This window comes from Electrophorus electricus, chromosome 17 (assembly GCF_041902795.1).
Source record: "Electrophorus electricus isolate QZ-2024a chromosome 17, ASM4190279v1, whole genome shotgun sequence".
Lineage (NCBI taxonomy): Eukaryota > Metazoa > Chordata > Actinopteri > Gymnotiformes > Gymnotidae > Electrophorus > Electrophorus electricus.
This window is the reverse complement of record NC_137513.1, coordinates 18,326,275-18,343,606: the sequence shown is the minus strand read 5'-3', so window position 1 is coordinate 18,343,606 and position 17,332 is coordinate 18,326,275. Positions and strand designations below refer to the sequence as shown.

The following is a 17,332-nucleotide window of genomic DNA, read 5'->3' as shown; positions in this document are numbered from 1 at the left end:
TTCTTTGTGTATCTGCTCTGTCTATCTGTTTAAACTTATCTGCTCAGCTAATGCAGAGTTTTCAGATCTGTGTTTTTCTTAGTTTTTAGTAGTGTTAAAACCTCTTTTGTTCAAGTGTATTTATGCCAGTTCATGATACCTGTGACCAGTCTCCTTGGAAAAAAATCATGTTATGTCATTTATAGCCCATGTGTATTATTTTTCTGTATCTAACCTTACTGGCAGGTTCCACCACAAACATTACCATAAAATATTAGATTCAAAATGGTCAAATGAACAAGGATAGCAAATTACTATATTTGATCAATTTCTATAGAGATTTGTTCTTATTTTATTTTTAGATTTCTCATCAAAATTTGATGTAATTGATGATTAATAAGAATTAAGTAAAAATATGTGCACTTTTCTTAATCTTGCAGAAAAGGGGCTCACTTTGGCCTGCATGCAGAGAACCTTAACCTCTAATCCTAACCCTAACCGTAATGCAGAGAACTGGACTAAAAACCTTAATTGCTGAACATCTCTTTAATGTTGCTGCTTAAACATTTTTATAACAGCCATCGTATTTGCAAATAAAGTCTCTTTACATGAATTTCACATTAACTTGCTAACTTTCTTTGCCTTTACAGCTCCAGGGTTCACTGAGAAGAAAGATAGAGGGGCCATCTGGCTATACTCCTAAGCAGAATGGCTTATCCTGTATGGGCACAACACCAGACTTCAAGCGTGTTCGGATGGAGACCATCTCACTTCTTCCTAGTTCTTCTGCTGTGGACTCAGGACAGTCTCAAAGCTTAGGAGGTCCTTTGTCTCTGTCTCACACACTTCAGCCTAAAGACCCCTTCATGATGCCCCTTGGTGTTGGAAGTGATCTCTTCAACATGACTCTCAGGGATGTGAAGAAAGAGCCAGCAGATATCCAGACCTGCGGCCATTCTCTAACTGATCCAGCAATGGCTGTGTTTGAGTTCAAGGATGAGGCTGGAGGACCGATTGACCCTGAACTTCAGGACTTGTTTGATGAACTCACCAAATCAGTACCACCTCTCAATGACCTGGAACTGGAAAAGATGCTGAAGCAAGATGATGAGTTTGGGTTGGATCTTGGTCGCCCCAGCTCAGCTAGTGCAGCCCATCCCTGTCCCCACTTAGATAAACCAATCAAGACCGAATACTCACCTGATTTTGGCCAGGTGCCAGGAAGCTCTCCACAGCTCCGGCCTGCATCAGCTGGTCCATCCTTTTCCATGGCAACCACGGCTTTAGCAACTTCTCCAGCGGTGCTGGGGCACATGGCCCGTGGTCATGTGTCTCAGGCATCAGCAACAGCTTCTAGGGGACTACCAGCCTGGCCTGAGATATCACATGCTGAGCAACTAAAGCAAATGGCAGCCAATCAGCAGCCCAAACAACCACCCAATGCTCTAATTCACCACCAACAGCATAACCAAGCTGCAAGGCTGCAAAACTGGCCTTCTGCCATGGACCCCAATTCCAATCCCTTTGGTCAGGAAATTATTGCCACCCCTAGTCTGTTAAGGCAGCCAGGAATTGGCCCTCAGAGCTCTGGTCAGGGCAAAGGTGTGGCCAACTGCCTCTTCAAGCCCAGCGGGTATAACCAGACTAATTCCACAGATATAAAAGCTCTCAGGACTAGACCTAGGCTAAATTTCACTACTAAAGCATCTACCATCACAAGCCATGTGGCTGGGTCACAGAGCAAACCATCTATACAAAACCCAGAGTCTACAGAAAGCCAAAACATTCAGTTTCAGTTAACTATGCAGTCATCATCTTGTCTACAGCCCAAGCCCCTGAGCCAGCATGTTCCAGTTAATCTTAAAATAACCCAACAAAGACAGGTAAGATACCTACAGAAAGCTTAATGTGTCTCTTTCTTCTTTGTTAAAGAAGAGACAGGATGTTTTATCTTTCCATGTTAAATGAAAACCATCAATAGGTATTTCTGATGTTGCTTCTCTTAGAGCACATGGACATACAGTGAGAATTTGTATAACTAGGGATTAACGCACACTGTTATGAGATTTGAATTGCAGCAGCTTTACACACACACCTTTAGCATGTTTCCCCTGTGACTGGGTTATCTCCTTTTTTTTTTTATTTGTGTATTTAGTCTCTATTGACATAAGCAAACAAATAATTAAGTAAGATACTAAGGTAATTAAAATATGCATAACTGTTATGTTTGTTTCAAGTAATGCAACTATGCTGTCACAAGAGCAGTTTATTGGTCACAGTAGTGTCTACTGATTTTAATGTGTTCTCTAATGTATTCTTCTGACTTTTATATCTAATTTTGGTATTAGGTTAGTCGGTAACATTTTGTGCCGTGATTTTCCTCTTCATTTCCTGGGCTTACAGTAGCATGGAGCACTTCTACACATTGCCAGCTTCTGCTGCTGTTCGTCTCATGATTGTTGTTTCAGTCTCAGTACTCTCAGGGCATCATTATGTTTATCCCCTTGAAGCAAACTGACAAGGGCCCTGGATGGCTAAAGTGTGGTGGATTTAACATGAGAAGCGCATAATTTCACTGCTTGTCACAGATGCTCAGTGTCAGGGCATAGATGTGCACAGTACGATTTGCTAATTGGAGGCTTTTAGCTGTGAGGGACAATCTGTGGATGGTAGCTGTAATCTGCTTAGCCTGGTGCTGGATGTTGAGCCACTCGTTTGTTATGATTGGGGAACATCAGAACATCTTCCTTTACCGCATTTCTCTGACACTTTTATCCAAAGCAACTTACAATTAAGACTGAATACAACTGAACCAATTGAGGGTTAAGGGCCTTGCTCAGTGGCAACCTGGCAGTGGGGGGGCTTGAACTGGCAACCTTCTGATTACTAGTTGCGTACCTTAACCACTGCTACTCCCACTTTTCAGTTTTGTGTATCTCTGTGTTAGTGTATCACTATACGATCACCGTTTTAGTGTAGATTACACTGCTGTACAGGGCAGTGATGTCTAAGTGGTTAAGGTGCTTGACTTGTAATCAGAAGGTTGCCGGTTCAAGCCCCACCAATGCCAAGTTCCCACTGTTGGGGCCCTGAGCAAGGCCCTTAACCCTCAATTGCTCAAGTTGTACTCACTCATAATTGTAATTGCTTTTGATAAAAGCGTCAGATAAATGTAAATGTGTAGCTTTTAGTGTAGAGTATACTGGAAAGCATACTACTTTTCAAATTGTAAAATTATGATCATAGAAAACTAGTGTGTCAATTTCTAACATGTCTAATGTCTGAAAACTAAATAATGGTATCAGATTTTCACTCTTTGTTCTGCAGTATGAATTGTTCTGCACCTGAACAGGTTAGAAGGGGCTTTTCCCCCTACACCACCGGTGTCTTAGTTTCATTTACACTAGTCCAGCCGATTAAATAAAAATTTTTGCTTTGGGTTATAATTTTTCTTAAACTCTATCTCTTTTGTTCCTGACTCAGGCTAATATACCCCTAGTTCAGGAACTGCCTAATATGGGCATTTTTGTGTGCTGAATAGTTGACTGGCTGCTCTTCATTGCTCTTCAGCGACTGGCTGACCAGGTGACTTTCATTGAAACATGAATCTTGGCACATGGGTATTTGTGCATTAGGTAACTACTGTGATATCTAAGTTGGCAGTACACAAGAGTGGTCAGCAATGCAGATAACAACCTTAATAGATAGATAGAACCTTATTAGATAGTTTAGTTAACATTAGCCAGTGGCTTTGTTGGAGATAGTTTAGCTGAACATTCAATCTTGCCTGTTGTAATGGATTGTTATTATTAATCTAGGAAACAACAGGCTCTGCTTTGTGGTGTGGGGAAAAAAAATATTTTCAGCACTTAGTAATCATGAGTACTGTTAAGTAACTATGTAACATGAAAGATCAGTCACATTTTAACATACAAATATCTTCTCAGACACTGCAGTCAAGAGTTTCTTGGGAAAAACCTGTTATAATTATTTTAGTCTCTCGAGGATATCAGTAGGGTGTTTTTACGTGAGTGGCTAACTTCCCATTGCTGAAATGAACATAAACAAGAGATGCATGGGACTTCGTGTTTCATGTGAAACATTCTGTGCAGAGAATGGCTATCCAGTGACCCTATGGTTAACTATAGGGCCGTGTACAAAATATCAATACAGCAGTGTATCGTGAATACATGCTTTCCAATACCTGAATTGATAGTCATGGCTATATCAATATTTATGAGCATTTATGAATATTCTTCATCCAGTGTAAAGCTGATTTTGTTCAAGTTTAAGTGCAGTACTGAAAACAACATCCAGTGGGTTGCACTTCATAAAGAAAAAATTAGTGGCTTTAAGAAAAATCAATGCATTCATCTAAAAAAACCATGAAAAAGCAGCTGCAGTCAGCTCTTTCAAAATTTAAAGCTGACATTTGGTTGAACGTGGGAAAATGTTAATTTGTATCAAGTGAGAATTATGTTTCAACGTTTGTAAATTATAGTATTCAGAGTCAAGTCCTTTCCTGTTGGTAAGAGGTTAGAAACTATTGGGTAATATGAAAAGCACAGTGGGTAAATATAGGGACTTTACACCCAACACCAACAGCACACATTGATTTAAAGTCTATATGTACCGATAGCACTAAGCACACTTTAACAGTGGTGCTGAGTACAGCCTTAGTGATAGGTCTACGGTTTAAAGTGATGAGGTTTGTGAATTCGAGTTTCTTTGAGGGGGTGGGTCTGGGATTATATGTAAATTATATGAAACCCTAATGGGTTGGTGCAGGATATTTGACATCTCATTCTGTGTGCAGTTACATCCACTATAACAAACGCACTTATTTTACTGAAGAAAATGTAGTACAGCGTAGTCATGCACAGCACTGATGGGGTTAAGCTGTTGAAGTGGAAACAAAGGCTGAGCTTCTGCTTCAAAATGGAGAACTGAGACTCTTCCCACAGTCCACTGAATTAGTAATTCTATGGAAATAAAGGTCCCAAACTGGTGTCATGATCCCTCTGGAACCCTCACAACCCATGCTGAGCGTCCTCCCACTGGGAACAGATCACAAAATGCCTCCAAGGAAGCCAGGATGTGGGCTCTGTTACTTGTTTCCATGTTCTCATAGCCTGGTTATCACTGATTGGTTTTCAACAAAAAAATATATCAAAACTGGGATCCATGCTTTCTGTGGTATCTAGGCCTGTCTGGGTAAAATCTGATGGGAGCCTTTTTGTCCTGAGGGCATGCAGTGTGCTTTCTTACTTCAATTTGGGAAACTACACTGGTGGTGCGATATAGGTAATTACACAGACAGCCCTGCTTACCTCAGTGTGTTTTTCAGGCAATATGTCTTATACTTTGGATTATAGTGGTTCATGCGGAGTAGTCAGTATCTGAATGAGTTCTGTGTATGCTTGTGGTCTTAGATGGGAGACATTTTGCAGCGAGTATGAAATTTGTGAGAAGTGTCATCTCTGTTTTTATGCATTTTTCTGGATTAAAATGGTAATAGCACTATTCAGTTGGAAAAATATATAGTTTTTGTGTCTAAAATCTGTGACATGCAGTAGCATTCTCTGCTTTGTGAATGCTGTCATGACTGCATATGTATTTTTTACGCACACACACACACACACACACACACACACACACACACACACACACAACCATATCAAACTCCCAGTGTGAGGAACAAAGACAACAAACACACAGCCACCCCTTTAAGGGTGAGACATGTATACACTTTACGTTTGTGAGTTGGATTTAGTGAGGATTTGTTCCTGTGTTTTTGTTGTTTTGGACCAGCCTTGCGTTCTCTTGGGTTCCCTCTTCACAGTTCACAGCTTTGTCATTTTGTGATTTTCCCTTCATTTCACTGTTATATTCTCATCTCAGCATGGAGGTTGTGGTGGAGGGGTGCCAGGTTGTTGGAGCTGCCTTGCAGGGCGACTGCTTGTTTCCTGGGAAAGTGATCCTGGGCCAAGTCCCTGGGGACAGTGCTCCTGCCTCCAGACTCCCGGATGTGTAGTGAGAGAGTAGCAAGGCTCTGTCATCTGCTGGTAATGCACGGCAGAATGGGAACCTAATTCACTGCGCACTTTTATGGAGTCCATGGCTACATGTGGTATTCATTTAACCATGCAAGTGAGCAGAGATAGAAAACAACTTTGTGACACATCAGGATGACGGAGAGGATTAGAGAACTGACCACACTAACAGCACACAACAAATATTCCACCAATGGAAGTTGAGTGTAAAGAAGGCCTTCTGGCTCATAGTCAAGATAGTCATGATCTCGAACAGTGGTTTTAATTGGGAGTAATGTCTGCATTTATCGCTTTTGATTTCTTAATGTGTTTTAGAGTTGGGTAATGTCTAGCTCCAGTGTAGCCTGGCTTAAGCATTGATCTTACCTCAGAAATGGAATGTGATGAGTTTATTTACATGAATTTATAATGTATTACTATTTACTTAATATTTACTACTTCTCTTGTATTGTTGTTCAGTGTGGGCCAATTTAATTTACCATTTTAACATGGGCTAGTTTAAAGAATGTAAACTTGAAATTTAAGAAAAATACATAGTGGCCTGCAAAATGTATTGTGCTTGTTTCAGCTCCATCCTCTTGTTATATAAGAAGTTAATCAGAACTCACAGCAGAGAGACAGGGTTCTATCCTTTGCCCTCGAATTAATTGCTACACTTCCTATGGCTGATCTGTCTTGGCATATGTTGACAGCTGGTTCCCCATCAGCTCCTTTAAGGGACTGTCAGACTCTGTAGATAGGGTTGCGTCTGAATAGTGCCTATCGCTAAAAGGGTACTCTGACAGCCCCTCACCCCTGGCTGCTCAAAGTGGGGATTTCCTCTCTGATATAGGAGGTCCTTCTCACTCACTGCTTTTGTTATGGGACCTCTAGTGTGGGGCTTTGGAACCAGCTTCTCATTTAGACATCGTGTTCTCAGACTAATGGCCCTTTGCCATTCTGCAGCTGAATCCATTTTGCTCTGGGAAATGTTTCATGTCAACACTGTGAATGATGGTGCATTCATAATGGGCCTCATTCAAGCACATTTTTGTTTTATCATCTTAACTTTTGTACTTTTTTTATTCAGCTTTGATTTGAGACAACTGTGTATTGACAGCAGTCGGGCTTAGAAATGTGAATGTGAATGACCTGTGTAAACAATTCTGTTCCTACAAGAATGCATGTTCATGAAAACTGTGAATTATTTCATGCCCCAGACCTTATAAGGCTAGGTGACACGCATGTTGTCTGGAAGTGTTATTCAGAAACATAGCAAAAAATGAACATACTAATATTGTTGTATTCAGGAGGATGTTGCCCTGGACAGCAACTATTAATATGAGCATCACAAACTTACAAGATTTAAATGCAGGGGTAGGGTTGCCGTATAAGGTATTTGAGCGTTTAGTTTCTCATAAGCTGTGTTATATTTTGATAGTGGACACTTAATTTTAAAACATTATCAGGCTGTTGGTACAATTTAGTGGACCATAGCTCAAAGGAGCAGAGCAGATATGAATAAACAATATTTGTGTTGACATGAAGTTTATTACAAATTTAAGTCAGTAAGTTGGCTATTTCTGTATCTTTTGGTTAAAAAGAAAACATTCAAATGAATTTCCAATCTCCTACCCTCATGCTGCTAGCCTGACGAATGGTTGTTGTTTTTGTTTGTTTGTTTGTTTGTTTTAATAGGATAATCCCAACATGACTGTGTTGTTTCATTGTTTAAACTTTAAACTTAAAATAATTCAGACATAAAATATTTTAAACTCAAATTTCTTCAAAGCAGTGCTGTAGATGCAATATATAGTCAATACACAGTTTGTTCTTTAGGGAGCAGCTATACCTGCCCTACAAGACAGGGCTAGACCAGCTGAAATCTCTTCGTACCAGTAGTGTGTGTGTGAATTGGGTTATACTTGCTCAGCATCACAGTGCACATACTTGGAATGTGGAATCTTGTCTGCTTTTTGTAACTTCTTATTTCATTTTCCTGTGCTTTTCAAGACATAACTGGTTTCAATATGCGATCAGTTCCACTGCTCAGGCTGTCCAATGATTTCTGGCATAATCTAATCAGATACATTAGAACCATTAGTTTATTAACCATTAGTTTATTAGACTGATTATAACTGTTATCTGATCATTCTTTAAATAATAAGATCTTTACTCTTTTTTTCAACTGTGGTGTTATAATCACAGGAAGCATTTAAACAATCAGAGAAGCTTATGTCTATATTATTATTTATTTATTTGATTTAATAAATATAACTAATAAGGCACTGTTGTGTGTGTTTGTTTTGTGAAGACACAAAAATAACCCACAAACAAGTCTTCTCAACCTGCCCAGAATCTCACGACCATTATCCCTAAGACATTCTGTGCTTTCAGCATTAATTGCGGGACTTGGGTTGTTAAAATGCAACTGTGGTTTTTAAGGAACTTTAAAAAACTGTGATGCAACAGGTGACCCAGTTACAGTTGAAGAGGAGTATTGCTATTCATAGTTGAGTATTGAATATTACAATGAATATTATTACAATTAATATTACTCATTGTGGGGTATTGGTATTCTTGGTGGAATATTGGTATTAATATTGGGTTCATCTGGAAATATCTTTAAGGGCTGTGGGGGAATAAAACGCGGAATTTCTGTAATATGTTAATGATTTCCTGAAATAAGAGGCTGCCAAAGTTTATACGCTATCTTCACATAAAGCACTTAACAAGGCATTTTGTAATGGATTTTAGTTTTTATGCACACACGATTTTTGCAGTGACTATATATTTCTTTGAGCAGGATTTTACACATGCAGTCAGTTTTTCTTGAATAAAAGGACTTCTGTTCCTTGACATACCACATTGTCTGCATGAAGTAAAGATTTCAGTGAGAGAAGCAGGAGTGAGGCCATCTGTTCCTGTGTGGTTCTACAGTTTGCTAGCATCAGTTGGACTGTGCCTTGCACAAGCTGTACACTGCAATCCAGCTATCAGTCCTACAGTAATCAAGATGTAAACAGTAATCCAGCTGTCATGCAGTAATCCAGCTGTCAGTCCTACAGTAATCAAGATGTAAACAGTAATCCAGCTGTCATGCAGTAATCCAGCTATCAGTCCTACAGTAATCAAGATGTAAACAGTAATCCAGCTGTCATGCAGTAATCCAGCTATCAGTCCTACAGTAATCAAGATGTAAACAGTAATCCAGCTGTCATGCAGTAATCCAGCTATCAGTCCTACAGTAATCCAGATGTAAACAGTAATCCAGCTGTCATGCAGTAATCCAGCTATCAGTCCTACAGTAATCCAGATGTAAACAGTAATCCAGCTGTCATGCAGTAATCCAGCTATCAGTCCTACAGTAATCCAGATGTAAACAGTAATCCATCTGTCATGCAGTAATCCAGCTATCAGTCCTACAGTAATCCAGATGTAAACAGTAATCCAGCTGTCATGCAGTAATCCAGCTATCAGTCCTACAGTAATCCAGCTGTCATACACTAATCCAGACATTAGTCATACAATAATCCATCTTTTAGTCCTACAATAATCCATTAGTCATACAGTAATCCATCTTTTAGTCCTACAATAATTTCTACCTCGTACATGAAAAATTACAACCATGTCATTCCTCATACTGAAATTTGCATGTAAACAGTTTCTGGAGAAGGTTCTTAGACTTTGTACTTTCAAAAGGTCAGAATATGCAGTGTTTGTTTGCTTTATGGCGATTGGGCATAAGTATGAGCAAAGATATGGAAATTCGTTAGAAGCATGCACTGCAAGTCACATGGTGGCACCAAAATAATGAATAAAGTTTGCCATCTACTGGACTAACCAGCCAATGACTGCCCACATATTATCCCTACATGTCTGTATTAATTAGGCTTTTTAACACTTTACACTCTGAGGACTTACCGAAGGGTCCAGACTTTTATTTTGCACTATTCTAACTTCAAACCTTAAAGATAGCCCAGCCCTAGTCTAATCCTATCCCTCCCCCTATCCTAACCATATCCTAATCCTAATATAATCCTAATCCTAGCATCAAAGTATTTGCCCCAAGCAGTGTTGCCCAAGCCTCCTGCCCCCCTCCATAGAACATGAAGGAAATCTATTTACTGTCATTTTCACTGAATTTGCTCAACAAATTGTTGGCTGGAAATTGTAAAACCTATTCGCGCTCTACTTGGTGAGATCCCTTTGTCCCATGTCTTCAGCTGCATCAAAAAAAGGAAGAGGTGCCGACTCGGACTCCCGCAGTGACTCTGGCTGCTTCTGGAACTAACAGTATTTTTACATGTTTGATTAAGGCTACAGGTGGGGCTAACTTTGCAGAAACTAAAATACAGAAGACAAGATGCAGATAAGCACAAGTAATCATGAAAAACGCAGTCCTGAATCATTTATTTCTATAATTACATTATCAAAGTTAGAAACAAAATCAGTATATTTCTGAGGCTTTTGGTGGGGCCCCTGTCCACTGAGGCCCCTGATTAGTCAGGTCCAGCATTGCTAAAAGTCGAAACAGCTTGGCGAATAAGATGGGGAAATGGATACAAGAGGGTAGATATTACAGAGTGAATTGTATACATAGGTATTATAATTCTCAATGATATTACCCAGTGAAAGTATATTACAGTGAAAGAATTCTTGAGTAACCCCATGGCTTACCTGAGAAGGTCCTACGATGGATATTTAACGGCCCCCTTCAGGCTAACCTTGCGCTCAGTAAGGGTGTTATACAGTGTTCTACAGTTTTCTACAGTTTTGAAAGCAGCACTGAGGTCTAAAAGGATTAAGATGATGATTACCAGAATCAACAGCAATTACAAAGTCAATCAGCAAGCAAAAAGCTTATCAAAAGTTTTTCCTCTGTCCACAGGCAATGGCACATACAACACATTTATCAGCAAACAGTCGCCTTGTTGAGCTGTGCGTGCCACAGTGCTCAGCTACTCTCAGTACTCAGCAAAAACATGCAGGCAAAGGCCAGAGACAACTGAGCCAACCTCAGCACCAGTCCAGTGACACAGTGAGTAACTCTAGCACACCAGCACTACATGCTGCAGGCTAGAGTCAAAACGGAAACAACGGACACAGTACCTGCCACGGTAGATTTTCCTGGGTCTTTTTTTGGGTAATTTTAGTTTTAAATTAGTATGTTTTTTATACTGCCACTGATGGGAAGTTCACAAAAATCTTTTGTCAAAATATTTGGTTTTCATGATTTTAGAAGCACTGGTATGATATAATGCACTGATAATGTTAGGGTTTGTATATTTGTGTTCCAGGAGAAGTTTAACACACAAGATCAGTTTAATCGGCACTTAACGAGGCCTCCACCTGACTACAAACATCCACAAGGGGCAGTTGGAGTACAACATTCAAACCTGTACCCAGGTACAAATAGCTTACAACTGTGTACATTGTGACTACAATTTCATTTGTAAAACCTTTTGTTTGAGTAATTCTTGAACTATCAGTATTAAGCCGAAAACATAAAATGTCAAAATTTAAATAACATGCTATTTGATTTGTTGATTTTCCTTCTAACAAAAATAATTTTGTCATGACAATGGAAAATAAGGGACTTTTCTTAATCTATCTGTTAGTGAGAATAGATGAGTGAGTGTCACATAACCCCAGTTTTAAAATAATTGGAGTGAGGCATCTCATTATGGGAATGCCTCAGGTGTGACACCGAACCACCAATTGCAAGGTTAGTGCCACAAAAACATCAATGAAACCGTAGGTCCCAGTTCACAGATCTGTCACTGCTGTGACGGGGAGGCCCCACCTTCCCTTTATCTACAATTGTAATACAAATTCTCCTGTAATGCAGAGGAATCCGGTGGGATACTGCACTCCTGTTATCGGAGAATGGAATTATGTAACCTGACATGCTCTTTCAAACAACTGGTCAGTATCTCACTGTGAGAGAGAACTTGATTTCTGGATGGCATATTTTCTAAAGACATGACACAATGTAATGAAGGTTCTGCCTCCAGACTGCACCCACACTGGGAACAGTGTGTGACGCAGTGATACCAAGCCTATAGAATCTGGTAAATGTGTGGGAAGGGCTCAGGTCATAGCCATACCCCTAGAATGAGTCCTAAGGAGTAAATAGGAGAATGTAAGTCTTTGACCTTATATGACCAAACCAAACTAGATTAGCTTTCTGGTAAGGGGGAGATCTAAAAGCTCATCAGTGGTAAGACCAAAACACTGACTGGACTGAGCCGACAGGTGCCGCACAAAAAACAGTCAAATACCCCATAACCAGTGGTGCTTCTAGTAGAATTCCAATTTCAAACTTGGTCCAGTTTATTTAGAACATGAGGCTGGAGACTGGAGCAGAGCAGTTGAGATGGTGTCCAGTGAATTGTGCTAAATGGGGATCTATCAGGTAGCGGCTGTGCCAAAAACCTGCTCAACAACCTAAAGCTGTGGGCTTTGGTCTGCTTCCCAGACAAGGATTTCGTCGTAATGAGCCTGGGCCTGAGTCTCCAGTACCACAGAACAAGTGGCAAAGATAGTAGTGCCTTGCAGGGAAGGCAAGCATCAATTGCTTTGCTTTCCTGTTGGTGGGGGTTGCAGTTCTTGCACATATTGACTATATAACTTCTCAGTCAGTTAGACTTGAAAGGTTTAGCCACAGGGACCTTTCTTCCATGATGCCATGATCCATAGTGTAGCCACTGGTCTGGACTATAATGTGGGCAGTATGGATGTGGAGAGTTAGGGTTAATAGCACAGTTTAGTGTCCTCTTCTGGGTGAGAGTTTGAACTCTTGCATGCTGCATACATCCAATTTTGAGTAGCTCTATTTGGTGGGAAAAGGGCTTATTCCTGTAGCCTTTAATCTCTGCTCCGCACACTGACACTTCAGGGGGCAGATGGAGAGGGGGACACATCAAAGACATTGTAATCAGTGCAATTTTATTTTTATTTTTCAAAATATGGAATGCAAGTCCTTTCTGGGAATAATGGAGCCATAGGCTACCAGGCAGCAGCAGGCTGAGGCCCTTTTAGCTTTAAATAAACTCTAATGGGCAGCAAGCCCAGTTGCTACAAATGACTCTAGATTACAAGACATTGCTCCAGCTTCTCAGACAGTGAGATGCAGGATCTCACAGATAGTAACCCTGCACCTCAACTAGCCAGAACAACAAAGCAAAACTATGATGCTATAGCTGGAATCTAATCAGAAGCTAGCTCAGCTTGATGTGTTGGCTAAATGAAGTGTACTAGTGCATCTTTACACAGACTCCATCAGAGAATGGACAACCAAATACTCCGTTGCTTAAAGTCAGCGAAAAGCTCAGCAAGTGAGCAGAGACAGGGGTAAGGGCTGTGTAACTGTGTGAGGAACCCGTAAGGGCTCCTCTATGAACGAGACAAAACTAGTGAACAGCCCCCATGTTGCAGCAGTGACTGGGCACTGCGTCGTTAGTATTGCTGTGGTTAGGCATGGGTTGTTAGTACTGCAGGCATGCCTGAAGCTTTCCTATGGTGTCATACCAAAAAAAATGTTTGAAAGAAAATGTTAAGAGTCTTAGGAACTCTGGTCACAGTCAAAGTCTAAAAGCATATTGTTTCCAGTAATACACACCTCTGGATCTATGCATATTAGAAAATATAGCTGATAAAATGCACACACAGAACAGATGCAAATAATGCAACACAGCTAAGGTGCAGGTTTCTAAAATTATTCCAACTAAGGAATGGGTTGTATATCATGTTAATTAAGTAAGTAAATTAAAAAAATAAATAAAATTGTGACCTATTGTTCTTAATTTTTCATACAATCTTAATAAGCATTATAGAAGATCCATTTCAATAAAGCTATTTCAGTGGTTATTAGCATTCTTATTAAATTAGAAAGTGCATTTTCACTGAGCATTTCAAACTTTCTCACACTATTATGTGCACAGGTCTGACATCTTCCCCAGTGATGAGTAATGGCTCAGATCAGAGTCATATCCAGGCCCTCTCATGCCACATGCATAATGGCCAGCGAGTGAAAGTGGTGCCCAACTCTGGAGACCGAAGGTTCCATGTTAGATCAGATCCACATTCAAGTCCGCTAGAAGTCCAAACTTGTGCAAGCAAACTGCACCAACAACCTAACAGCCAGGTCCAAATTGCCATACATCAAAACAAACCACAGTTTCAGGGATCAAACACACAGGTTGTCACTTTTCAATCAGGCATTGTGTCGACTACACAGCATTCAAGGACAAGTGCAAGCCAAGACACACCGCTGGGCCAAGGACTGGATGGAATCACCACCCCTATGAGCAGGGAGACTAGCTGGGGAACTGCTCCAGAGAAAAGCAGAACTTTGCCAGTACTAGATGTGAAGAGACACCAGAGCACAGCAACACCCCAGAGTGACCAAACCAATGGTCACTTTGGACAAAGACCACCATTTGGTCCACCAAATCAGGTAGCACCTCTTTCTGGACAGATCCCCTTAAACTCTGCAAGTAGGAGCTCTGTTCCCAGAGCCAGCCATGTGCGCATACACACTCTACCTGGGATCGGCAGTCTAAACCAGTCCTCTCCTGAACAGCAAGGGTGCATGAGCACTTTTGTGGGCAGCACAGCCGAAAGCCCGGGTACTTTCCAGAACAGCCAGGCAGGCCGGCTGACGTTTGACTTCCTGCAGGATGGGGATAACACATTGCCAGGAATCAATGCAGACTCGGACTTCATCGACTCCCTGCTCAAGTCCACTTCAGGCAATGATGACTGGATGAAAGACATCAACCTAGAAGAGATTCTGGGTGGTCAGTCTTGAACAAGAGATTTAGTAACATAGCTGAGAATACTAATTATTTTTTAAATATTTTTTATAACTTTCAGTTCTAGAAGCTTTCTATATAGCATGATGTAATAGACTTTGAAGCTGTAATTTTGGTATACTGTCATTCTTGTGTTCACGTAGACAACTTGTGTTGCAGGTAATATTAAGCTTAGATTAAGCTTTTGTCATTTAATCTATAGTATTTATGGTCTTGATAGTATCTTATCTTATATTATGTAACTATGCACTTCCCTTTGTAAACCAGTGCAGCTCAGTGGACTCTGCAAATTGCTGTAATGCTAGAGGAAAGGAGATGTGCACAAAGATGATAAATTAGCCACATTGCTTCATATTATGCTTGTAATCGCTATTGTTATTCTGTGACAATGCAACAAGATTGTCTACTTCCTAGCTATAAGCTATGGTTAGCAACACTGTTGCAATTATGTGGCAATACATAGGGAAACTACATAAAAACACATATTCACAGCTGTTTGAAGGAGGTGTGTTTTAGTCTGGTGTAGATATGCACCAGTGTGGAATTGTTGAGCCAATTAACTGTTCTTTATCATTTTTACCTTCTTGTGGCCATTTATCATACAGATAACAGATGTGTGTACTTTTTTTGCACTTTAAAGTCACTCTAAACTTCAGAAATGTTTTTAGATTGGTTTTTATATTCTTTCAAAGGAACCGTTTTGAGTTTTCAGGCTGGTTTAGTGTGAAAAGTCTCAGTGGTTAGTGTGAAAAGTGCAGTGGCTTGCTGCATTTTTTTTATTATTATAAAATACGGCATCGTGAAATTTAAGCCTGTCATGTTCTCATGTGCAAATGCAAGACATGCTCTAATCATACATTGAAATCTTAGTCTAACTACCTACCTAACTAATGAAGCTAATATTAGGTAGCTTGCCTGCCTAGATACTGGACCGTATAAGTCGATTTTGACACATCTGCAAGTAGCCATCATTGAATGTCAAACATGTAAGGCTTTATCATACTGGTTTCTTGCCATTGCAAAATATTGCTGGTCTTCTGTTATTACACAGGATTATTGGGCTGGGGTGCATGTAGAGTTGAGGGTGTTTCCAAATTACATATTCATATAATCTGGATTCCATATAATCTGAGAGTAAACGAATAGGCATGCTTTTATTCAACATAGATTTTGGGTGACTAAAATAATTTACAGTATAATCCTTATGAGATGTAATGAATTTCTAAAAAGCTAAATTACTAACTGGGTTTATTCATAAAATCAGCTTTGTATGGACTGTATTACAGATGGGTATAATGAGAAAGGGAGAATTCACTGTGGACTGAACAATTGGCACACACAAAATCTTACTAAAACAGCTTGGAGTGCAACACCTATCATAAACACCCTGTTGTCCACAAACGTTGCACTTGACAAAAAGACAAATCAGTGATTTATATTAAGTTTTTCGTGTAAGTGCATTGGGTGGTTGGGGTTAGGGTTAAGCAGAAATAGTGCTTGTACAAGCAAAAATGGCATGCCATGATATTCGTTGCAAGTATCATCTGATATTCCACTATTGGGCCACTTATAGTTATACATGTTTAGTTAGTAATCATGGGATATTATGCCAAAATACTAGGCTACTGTCTTTGTGCATGTCTCCTATTACAAGACCTTTGTGTGAGACCAAGGCAGGATGTGTTAAAGTTGCTATTAGGCATCGCCGAAATCCACCCCAGGATCAGCTCAGTGCTGATATGCAAGATGCATTTGTTCAGTTTCAAGTAAATAAAAAATAAAGAAAAAATAGCAAAGAAAGTAAAAGTAAAAGGTTCAGTGTAAAAGAAAATAAAGAAGGAAATACAGATTGATAAAAGCTCTTGTTATAGCTTTTATCATACATCAAAACTAACATTTTACATTTGTTTTACAGAAACATTCCTAGTGAAAGTAATATTTTGAGCAGACATTGTCTGGACAAATCCTATTAATAATAATGTCTCTATAAATCAGTTTTTCATGCTGTTGTTTTTGGGGTTTTTTTTTTCTATGAAAAGTTTTCTTCATAATGCATTCTGAGACTGTAATAGCCACTGATGTCATATCTGTTTATATCAGTTTAGCCTTTTTATAAAGACAGTGACAATGAACTGAAGTGATGTAAATTTACCATTTTCAGTACTCTGGAAACAAACTCTGGAAAGAAAAAGACTTAATATTAACAGGGCATGATGGCAGAATTGTTTAATTTGTAACTAACTCAACCCACAAACTTTCATTGTACACTTATGATAATTTAACAGCATCCACAGGCTATGAGAATTTAAGAGCATTCACAGACAAATGCTAATTTGTTTGGCCAGAGGTTTTTGAGTTAAATAAACTGCTATTTGTTGTTTTTGATTGAGTAAATAGATTTGTTTGAATTTAAAAGCACACAAATGTCTCATTCTCACAATTCTGCAGGAGGCCATTTTATTCTTCATAGGATCAGCTAACAATAGAAATAGCTTGTTTGCA

General features: G+C 39.6%; 1 protein-coding gene across 1 annotated transcript in view; it reads left to right on the top strand.

The window, feature by feature from the left end:
• Positions 1 to 17,210, top strand: part of maml2 (mastermind like transcriptional coactivator 2) — a 41,759-nt gene extending 24,549 nt beyond the window's left edge. The window contains exons 3-6 of the mRNA XM_027027672.3: positions 630 to 1,862; positions 10,903 to 11,052; positions 11,312 to 11,420; positions 13,958 to 17,210. Coding sequence (XP_026883473.2) covers positions 630 to 1,862; positions 10,903 to 11,052; positions 11,312 to 11,420; positions 13,958 to 14,826 — 2,361 coding nt within the window. The 3' untranslated portion in view covers positions 14,827 to 17,210. The remainder of the gene's footprint in view (positions 1 to 629; positions 1,863 to 10,902; positions 11,053 to 11,311; positions 11,421 to 13,957) is intronic.
• Positions 17,211 to 17,332: the final 122 nt, after the last annotated feature.